A 10419-nucleotide genomic window follows, 5' to 3' on the forward strand; every position below is an offset into this window, starting at 1 on the left:
TTTCCTCCCCCTGATAGGGGTGAGTTTGAGTGGGAAAGAAGGTTGATGGTTGGTAAGCCACCTAATGTTGTCTAAGCCCATTGCAGTTATGCTGATGCGTACTGAGAGCCTGGGTTTACCTGCATCTTGCATATTTGTGTTCCTAATCTTGCTCTCTTGAATTTTCTCTCAGGGAAGGAGCATCAGTGTTAGTTCACGGGACTGAAGGAACTGATTCTACACTCCAGATAACTTCTTTGGCTCAGATCATCTTGGATCCAAAGTGCAGGACTATACGTGGCTTTGAGGCTCTTGTTGAGAGAGAGTGGCTGCAGGTGAGAGATACTGTTTAGTTCGCGCTAAGAAAAACGTACGTGTGGCTGTCGCTAGATTGAGGCACTCACAAGTTGTTGTTCAATATGTGTATTGTAATAGACCCTCAGGCCTCAAACATGTTGGACCCCATTGGGCTGGACACTGTATCGGAGTGACACTGTTACTGGATGTCTTGATACCTGTCTTCCATTGGCTTTCTGTCAATGGAGTATTATGCACTAGCCATCCTTCCCCATTGGCTCTGAGAGGGATCTCTCAATAATGTGAGGATTTCTGAGCCCCTCTCCCATGTCAAGGATACTGCTGCGGTTGTAAATTTAACAAATAATTCTGCTCTTTGTAGTTCATTGCAACTGGTGTTCTCAGCCAGGCGGTTTTTCTTGCATGATCAGTCATTTCATAATCTGCTAAATTCTCTTCAGTGCATATTATTGTAGTCTGACGAAACGTGACATTACTTGCATACCTCTAGTATCACTGAAAAGTGCAGTTACGTAACAGTGACTTGCCAGTGCCGAGATATTAACACAATGCAGTAGGACACAGTATCACAGATAGAAATAGTTTTGCAGTAATCTTGTGCTTCTCCTCCTATAACATACCCCTCATATTGCTTTGTATATGACCCCTTGTTCTTTGTTTCTTGCTTATAGGCTGGTCACCCATTTCAGCAGCGCTGTGCTCAGTCCGCCTACTCCAACAGCAGGCAGAAATGGGAGTCCCCCGTGTTTTTCCTTTTCTTGGACTGTGTGTGGCAGATCCTCCGTCAGTTCCCTTGCTCTTTTGAATTCAATGAACACTTCCTCATCATGCTCTTCGAACATGCCTACGCCTCACAGTTTGGCACGTTTCTGGGCAACAACGAAAGTGAAAGGTTGGTGAAGAGAAGCGTTCCGTGCTCCTGGAAATCAGGCCATGCCCCGTTACAGATATTCTCTTGGTTTGAAAGAGAGAGTGGCCGATGGCTGTCTCCTAGTTTTGAAAGACCCAGCTGTGTTTTAAAAAAATCCAGGATCTTTCAATCATCTTCCCTTAAAATGAATGGAAGTTCTGTCTGTGATACTTATCTGGTCCCTATTAGTATTGTATGTGAGCACCATGCAGTCTTTAATAGATTTCCCTCACAACACCCCTGTGAGGTAGGCCAGGGCTGTTATCCCCATTTCCAGATAGAGAGGCTGAGGCCTGCATGCACAAAAGGAATTGGGCACCTATGTCTGTTTTAGACTCCGCCGCAAAGCACAAAACTCCCCCTGAACTTGTTAGGCCCCTAAACTTACTCAGCACCTAAGATTTTGCCCTAAAAGTTCCCTTTGTATCTGCCTCTGGGCATGTGCATGACTGCCTTGCTCTAGAAGTCCAAATGCCTGTCTCCTGCCTAAGCCCCAGAGCAATTCCCAAACCAGGGGCAGACAAGCATTCAGCCTAAGGCACATGCGGGGCCTCATCCAGTCAGTGTGCTCAGAGGGTGCCTACTGGATTGGCCCCCTCAAGTGTGGGGGTGGAGGGAACAGGACCTCCCTCATAACTTTTAGCCCAGTGGTTTGGGTACTCACCTGGGCAGTGGCAGGAAACACCTGGTTCAAGTCCTCCCTCTGTTTGGTGGGGAGAAGGGATTTGGATAAGGATGTGCTACCTCCCAGGTAAGTGCTCTAAGCATTGGGCTATAGGTAATTCTGATGTGGGACCCACTCAAGTCTCTCTTTTTGAAGCTGTTGCACTGTGGATAAATAGTCATTGGAGCAGGGGGACTGGATCCTGGGTCTCCCACAGGAGTGCTCCAAGCCCCAGGGTGTAGAGTCATTCTCATGCTTGTGCGTGCTGTCTTATCCCTCTCCCCTTCTCCTCCCACTCCCCCCCGCCCCCCATGACTCTTTGTGAGAGTAGAACAAGCATGAGAACAACTCTGTAGCCTGGTGGTTTAAGCACTCCTCCAGGATCCAGTGAAAAACCACCCAGAGTGCTGGCTTTTGTGAATTGCAGTCTAAAGTGCCTGTCTAGCCCCACTCAGTGTATAGAAGCCGGGCACCTAACTCGGGCTTTGTGAATTGCAGTGATTTTACAGGCGCCTGAAAGGTAGGCCCTGTGACACTGAGCTCTCAGCGCCTGACAACTCTTGTGCATCCAGACCTAAGTGACTTGACAGGCAGCCCGTAATAGAGCAGACAGCTGAACCCAGCCCTCCCAAGTCCTGGGCTAGTGCCTGAACCACTGGACCATCTCTTCAGCCTGCGAAGTGGAGGATGTAGTCAGTTGCTTTAATTTATATAGCCTCTGGCATGCAAACTGTCCCAAGCCCCTTTACTAAACTAAGTCCTGGCAGAGAGGCACATATGATCACCCAGGATAGGGTCACGCTCTGTGTAAACTGTGAAAGCTTTCACTTGTTGAACGACCTCTGTCAGATAGCTTGTGCTTTGGTATGTCCTGCCACAAGAGGGACCCTATACACAGTTCTAGTAGTAACCTTACTTTCACTTACACTGAGAATTGCACTGTGATGCAGAATCTGCAGACCCACCCGCCCACCCTCCCTCCGCTCCATTGTGGTAGCAAACAGCAAAGAGAGCAAATATGATTGTCAAACTATTTCATGGAATCAGGTTGTTCATAAGTGAAGATGGCTGATTTCTACACCCACTCATAAATGAGCTCTCTTCTCTCCCCTCTTGTTTTGAATTACATGAAATTGTCCCTCCAGAATGAAATAACTTGGCGTACAAGTATGACTCTTCAGTATCATTTCACTGTCTTGGACCTCTCTTCATTAACAATCTGAGTTATCACAGTCCCTCAGCACTCACAGCATGTGGAAGACTTGCAGATATTTTAGTTCCCAGGGATTTACCTGATTAACGCAAATGAGAATGCGCAGTTTTGAAGACAAAAGACAATTCAGTAATAATATTGGTCTGTCCCAGGTGTAAACTGAAGCTGCCACAGAAGACTATGTCTTTGTGGTCTTGGGTGAATCGGCCTCAAGAACTGAGCAAATTCAAGAATCCTCTGTTTGAGGCCAACTGTCTCGTCATCTGGCCTTCTGTCGCACCACAGAGCCTGCAGCTTTGGGAAGGTAAATCAGGCTTCTTTTGTATTGTGTATTTTTGTGCTAACAGACATTCTCCTAATTGTCCACTCATCCTACAACTTGACATCTAAGGGCATGATCCAACTCCCATTGAAATCAATTATTACGAATGACTTACAATACCCACCACCCCAGGAGACATGGTGCCACCTCCTACCACTTCTTAGGCACTTCAGGAGCTCTGAAAGTTCTTACCCAAGGGCATCAGACTGAGCCTTTTTGGACAGTTAGTGCAACCTAAGTTACTTACATATTTCTAAGGTGAATGCTCCCTCTCCTTTCCTCTTATCCTTCCCACCCACCCAAGCATTCCCAAGGCTACAGAGTCATGATTCAGTCCTCTAGATGTATAAACTCCTGAATGTGAATCTATGATCCCATCCAAGATTTACGTTAGCACTAAACTGAAGTGAGAGGGGTGGAATCAGTCCAAGGTGGAGACTGAATATTGACCTGTCAGACTAGGCTACGTGGAAAGCCAAAGTCTATATCTCTCTAACCACTCTTTTTTAAAAAAAAAAGAGAAATAGTGAACACGTTGTGGTTATTGTCTATATTTCAAAGCATTGTTTAGGTAAGTCCTTAAGAATTCTGATGTCGGTCATAGCACTCTGCATTTGTAAAGCACTGTATGAATCTTCACTAACTAGCAGTTTCCTCCTGGTGACGCTAGTCCATTCTGACTTTCCCCCTCTCTTTGGGGCTTTAGGTGTCTTTCTCCGTTGGAATAGGTCCTCCAAGTTTCTGGACGAAGCCTATGAAGAAATGAACAACATCATAGAGTACAACAAGGAACTTCAGGCAAAAGTCAATGCACTGAGGAGGCAGTTAGCAGAACTGGAAACAGATGACGGGATGCAGGAAAGCTCCTGAGATCTTGCAAGGCTTTGGACACCAGGTCTTTCCTTTCAACTCACCTTTACACTAAAGACTAAACAGAGAATGTGCATGTGTTGCAGAACCCTCTGGTGCAATTGCTCCTCAACCCTTCACTGCTGAAACCCTCACTTTACACTATCTACATCTCTTACGTTTGGGATGGGTCTCTTGTGTTTTCTGTTTACAGGGGAAGTGCACTGTTCAGCATGGTGTTCTCTCTTGACCGTTGCTGTCTTTAATAAATTGTGTACAGTTTCAGCATAAGCTTTGTCTCTTACCTCTGTCAAAGTTTGTACAGACCAGGATAGGAGATGGATGCGTTATGTTTAAGTTGAGGACCTTTTTTGACCTCTAAACACTCATTTGTAAGAGTATTAAATATTTTTCCAAGTGGTCGGTGAAGGCATTTTTGTCTAAGGTGCCTTTTTTGAGATTAGTTAAGGCAGTGTTGTGTTCAGTGATGCTTATTTTTGGGTTGGGTTCTGATGTTGCGTTTCATACATTCTGTGTTCCTTTTATCCAGAAAGGCAGTGTGAGGACGCAAAAGTGGTATAAACTGCCTCCAGTTTCTGGCAGTTTGATAAAACCTCCTGTACACTTGACAGATAAGCATGTAGTGTTTGAATTAAGGAACCGGAATTGGCTTGGTGGGACTACTTGAAACAGAAACGGGGTGAGAATTTTGTATGCAGTATAGAAGTCGTAAGGATTGTTCTGCCAGGCTCTCTGCATTGTCTCTGTGTGTCATGGGCAAGTATCTCCAAAGGGATAACAACTATTCATATCCCACCTGGAAAACAAACAGGGCAAATAGCTAGCAGAGGCATTCATTTGTTCGTGATTAAACTAGTAACTATAGCACATGGCCCTCTTTGGAAGTTCTGATTGCACTGGCCTTTTTTAAAGGTTTGAACTGATTCATTGTGATGCTAAGGTGCAAAAATCCCCAGGCATCCTTTTAAAAACACCCACTTTGCTCCAGATGTATTTTTGTCTTGCATACTTCTGCTAGGCCTTTGGCAAAAATTGGAGTTGAATGTGGTCCAGCAACGTCTTAGAAATGTGTTATCGATTACAATTTATAGCTGCTAAAAAACTGCTTGCAGTGTCCGATTCTCCATGTTAAAAATGTTTGATTACTGTGGCTACTTTCTGCATTTCTGTGGTTAGTCTGTGCTTTCATCAACATTTTTCACTTTTTCCACCTTTTTAAAGGGACAGTCAAGGCTAGGCCTTAAGTATTATTTAACTTACCTAGACAGTTCCACTTGATTCCACACAGCTTGGTGTTTGTCAGTAGAACAATTATTTTCCCCTAAGGGAAGTGGAGGGCAGTCTCTCCGACCCACAGGGATCCTTTCCTCCTCCTCCTCTCCCTGGCTGAGCACCTCTAGAAGAGAGTGATAAGTCAGGGAGGAGCCTAGTAACCTGGTATGTGGGCCCGGCTGACTGAAAACATTGTTGTTGGGATGTAGGAGACCAGCTGAGGATGCTCCTAGAATTCCCTCAAGTCATTCCCAAGAGGCATTGTCGTATATGGCGATCAGATGGGATGGATCTCAGGTCCAGCCCCTGGCAAAGGAGCAGCTGCAGGCTGCTTTATGCGCCATGTCATAGCCTTTACTACAGGAAGTAATATGTATTGCTCGCTGCAGGGCCCAGGAGCATCTGAGCATCAGCCGCAAGGAAGGCTGTTTTCTGTCCAATTGGTCCATGGGGACGGCAGTGGCAAGCGTTCGCCAGTTTGCTTATAGCACAACTTGACATAAATCTGGCTTTAAGGTGGCTTCCTTAACTGAGAGCTGTAGCAAGCATAGTTTAATTATTCCCTGCTTTTTTGCTGCACTCATCCCCAAAGCTCCCTGCCTGGACTGTTTAAAGCAAGTGCTGTCAAATGGGGCAACTAGACAAGTCCCTTAACAATGAAGGCTTAAGAACGTTTTGAGTGGACAGCGACCAGTCACATTAGTCTTAGCTGGAAAACAAGCCCCGAACGTGAACGTATAACTTCCGATTTTGTTTGGTTTTGTGACTTTAAGCCACAATTACCCCATCACTACTGTTGAGATGTACAGATGGAAAAATGTTCCTAGTAAGGTATAATGTGTTCCCTTTGGAGCTGGTACTGGAGGCTGTTTGGAATGGAGGCTTAAAATGATTGTGTGTTTTTTGTTTTTTTTTAAAAAGCTTATAAACTTCAAAACTGCCAAGTCCATAATTGATCATTACAAGAAATAAACCAAACACAACTACTGGCCAAGGCAAAAGAGTAGGAGATTTGAATTTAATCGGACAATGAGGCTGGGTGTTTGTTTTTGTTTTTAAAGTGTTCCACATTTGCCTAATTTTCTTCCCAGTGAAGACAACAGGCGTAGAATTAGACCAATGTGGCACGTTCCAGGGTGCGCGCTTTGTGTTTAACTCAATATTTTACAGTATTTTTATTCTTAAAGTGAATTGACTGGTGTTTTTAAAAAAAAAAACAAAAAAAAACCCCAATCACTTGCATAATAGACGTATGTGAATGGTGAAGGCTTAAACTACTTTAAGAATGTAATCTGCAGAAAATCCTAGTTTCTAAATATGTTCTTCATCAAGGATTTAAAATATTTTCTATATTACTTGACAGTGAGTGACCTTTAAATACCACTGTGCTGCCTTTTATTATAAAAATCCTTTTTCTAAAACATTCTGCTGTGGGCTGATCTAAATTTAGTCCCAAAATGATCTCATTTTATTGCAAACACTAGCATGGCTGCTTTTTATCTAACAGGGTAATGAAAGATAAAAATACATACTATTTGTTTTAAAGGTGCTTTTTTAAGTAAAATGGCTTTCCAGGTGGGGACGTATGTTCGGATTCTCACGTTAAACATTTTTGAAATGTTTTTGAGGGAGTGGGAGGGCACCTTGGATCCTAAAACTTAAGACATGCAGGGCCCTGGTTTTTCCTATAATGACTAGTGACCTCAAGTGCCTGTTGGTGACATGTAGAAGGGTTTTCAGAAGTTCTGAGACAGCCCTCAAAAGTCCAGACCCTTTCACATGTATCAAATATGGACCCCCCAAAATCACTAGCTGCTCTTTAAAGCCTTGGCTCAGTTCACTGTACCTGCCCAGATACATTATTTTTAACAAATACTTTCAAAATTTTGTTACTATGGTTATCATGAGTCCGAAATATGTAATTACCAGCCATATTGGAATGGCTCAGAAGAGATTATTCAGCTCCATAATAGACTATCCATAAAACACATTTTTTAAAGGTTTTGTAACTTCCAAATGTAGCAATGATATATAAGACAGCAGGAAAGAGACTTTCTGGCCTCAGTGCATGGTGGTTCCAGTTTCTCGTGCAAACTGCATGCATCTTTTGGGTAGCCAGCTGTGACCGCTAACAAAAGGCAGAGAGAGCTCACGTGAGGCTGGCGTTTCCTCCTGACCTTGTGCTACTGAACTGCGTTCACCCCAGATGACATGAGTGTTTCCCTCTATTTAGTATTAGTTTGGATCACAACCACAATACTGTTGATAGCACTGATTGCTTTTATTATTCCCATTGTTTCAGCTGTTATATTTCCATTTTTGTTCACAGCAGGAAAAAAAAAAATCAAGGGAGGTGGATAATTATTTTTCTTCCAAATGGACACCTTCCCCATTCCCTTTAAATTGAGGAATTGGGTGGGATCATTCTCTGCACCTTGCAGGATTGCTGGATCAGGGCCCAGAGTTCTCCATACCTTGCAAGATCAAACCCCAACAGCATGTGTGTTCTTAGTGGTCTAATATCCCCTATATCAAATTCCCCTCTAGTAGTCGTCTTCACCTCTCTATCACCTTCCAGGTGTTGGGTGGGGTGACCACAGATAATCCAGGCTGGGGTCCTCAGCTTCTTCTCCCACTTGTATCTTTATTCTGGGGCCACGAGGATTACTCCCATATTAAATGTTTACAATCAGCAACGTAGCACCCTTCCTTTGGGAGGGTGGCACAAGTTATGCCCGGTTACGTACACCTGTGTTGCCCCATGAGAGACCTGAAGTGCTGCTTGGTGCAGATAGTCACTTGCCTTCAGGTTGGACCTGAGCTGTAAGCATTGTGTGGTAATAACCAAGCTTGGTTCTTCAGCCTGGCAGGGCCTTGTGCTGTTTGTTGCCAAGACACCTGCTTCAATTTTCTTTTGTACATACATATATGTGTATATAGAGAGAGTTATAAATGCAATTAACAAGCTGGACCTAGTGCTCCTAAACCTCAAGGAAGTATAGAAACTTAATGGGGACACATCTTGCCGTTTACCAAAAACAGAATGAACTTGCACAGCATAGTGACCACAAAGGGAATATGTACTTTCAATAGACAGATATTTTGATTGTATTATTGATCTAACGTTTGAATGTGGCAATCTGTTAAAGTGCACTATTGTCCATGTTGCATACAATATAATTTGCACTGCATAGGATATCAACATCTGTAATGTATGCTTTTGTTAAAGCCCTGGAAAGTGCTATCATGTACAGGTTCCTGTACAGTGGAAAATGTCTATATATTAGAAATTCTACCTTTTTTGTAATTCTGTGATATTGAATAGCACTGTTTTGTTACATACTATACGTGATGTATCCGTTAACTAGTATGAGCTAAGTAGTAAGTGCGTTCTGTCCGAAAACCTGGAATCTCTAATCCGAGTTGGCTGCTGCATCAAACTTAATTTAAAATGAACTGTGTAACAGGAATTGTGTGTTATTATGTTAGATGTCTGCTGTTTGTGAACAGAATCCCAGCCGCCACTATGTAGAATATATCACAAAAGGCTAATGAATCTGAAGAAAATATATTGGCTGAAATTCTGTTCAGCTGTTTGAAAAACTAAGATACAAAATGGCTGTAAATTTTTGCTTTAGACTTGTTGAGAACATAGTGTAAACTGTCTGAATTAAAACCTTCCAGACTTGAAAAGAAATCCTCGCATTACAAAGCTTGGGTCTTTTCTTGTCAGCATTGTCGTCATAAATCATGTGTGTGTGTGTGTATGTGGAGGGAGACACCCCCCGCCCCCTATAACATGGTCTCTAACATTCCAGTCTGAGCGAATGTTGCTAAACTTTGTAGTGCAGTGTGGGGTTGGGGTTCAGATAAGGTAGTTCCATATTACAGGGCTACACAAAAAATAGAGTTAAATTATTTGAGGCATATAACAGGTTGCTGGCCTTTGGGCATATGCACGCATTTCAGTGCCCTATTTCAAGGTTTGACCTTCTAGTAAAGGATGCTGGGAGTTGTATTCTCCACGGATTGATAAAGGGTCAGCTGATTATCATGTCTGCTAGCTGGAGACTACATAAAGGAGAGCTCCTAGCTCAGTCAGGGAAAGGTGAGGGTTGAGGTAAGAGACCTTGAGGGAAATTCCTCCCAGAGATGTGGCAGGAGTCCCACGGGATAACCAGGTAAGGTGTCCGTCTCCCTTCCTACCTGGCGGAAAGTGGGAGGAAAAGCCTTTGTTACCCTGTATTTTGGGGTGGGGTTGGGGTTGTGTGTCTTAACAATAAAAACCAGCCCTCAAGAAAAGGGACATGAACTGGATGGGGGTTGGGAGATTTATTCTACCTCCCCTGGCTGATGAGTTTGCCTGCTGGCTTATTGGGCAATTAGTGTGTCTCTCTCCATGTGGCAACGCTGATTAACCTGTTGGTATTTTGGGGGTGGACAGGGAATTAAATGTGGTGTTGCAAAGACAGTAAAATGTATCCTGCTGGGTATCCAAAAATATATACTGATGGGGACGTTAGTTTTGATTCTCTGTGTCTTTCACCTCTGCTGTCATTTATACTAGAAAAACGTGGGTGTAGAATGCTGCTATTCAGATGTGGTAGCATTTTGTACCCACTTTTCACTGGTGTAAATGACTGCCCAAGGTCTAGGTCAATGGACAATCAGGTCTGTTGTCTAATTAACATAGTCATACAAATCCCCCTGAATGGCCTGATTGGTTCATGCTTGTTCTTCTGAGCAAATCTGCAAAATGCAATGAATTCGCTTTTCTAATCAAATGATCCAAGTGTGATACTTCAATTAACATTCCTAGAAGAAAATTAGGACTAATTTAACTTTTAAAATCATTGAGCGAGGGGTGGGAG

The 10419-nt window shown here is 43.4% G+C and overlaps 1 protein-coding gene across 1 annotated transcript in view; it reads left to right on the plus strand.

Annotated features, from left to right (window-relative positions):
* MTMR9 (myotubularin related protein 9) overlaps nt 1-9245 on the plus strand; it is a 30695-nt gene extending 21450 nt beyond the window's left edge. Inside the window, exons 7-10 of the mRNA XM_048845789.2 lie at nt 173-314; nt 969-1189; nt 3237-3388; nt 4113-9245. Of these exons, the coding sequence (XP_048701746.1) occupies nt 173-314; nt 969-1189; nt 3237-3388; nt 4113-4276 (679 nt within the window). The 3' untranslated portion in view covers nt 4277-9245. The remainder of the gene's footprint in view (nt 1-172; nt 315-968; nt 1190-3236; nt 3389-4112) is intronic.
* The last annotated feature ends 1174 nt before the right edge of the window (nt 9246-10419 follow it).

Source organism: Caretta caretta, chromosome 3 (genome assembly GCF_965140235.1).
Source record: "Caretta caretta isolate rCarCar2 chromosome 3, rCarCar1.hap1, whole genome shotgun sequence".
Classification (NCBI taxonomy): Eukaryota; Metazoa; Chordata; order Testudines; family Cheloniidae; genus Caretta; species Caretta caretta.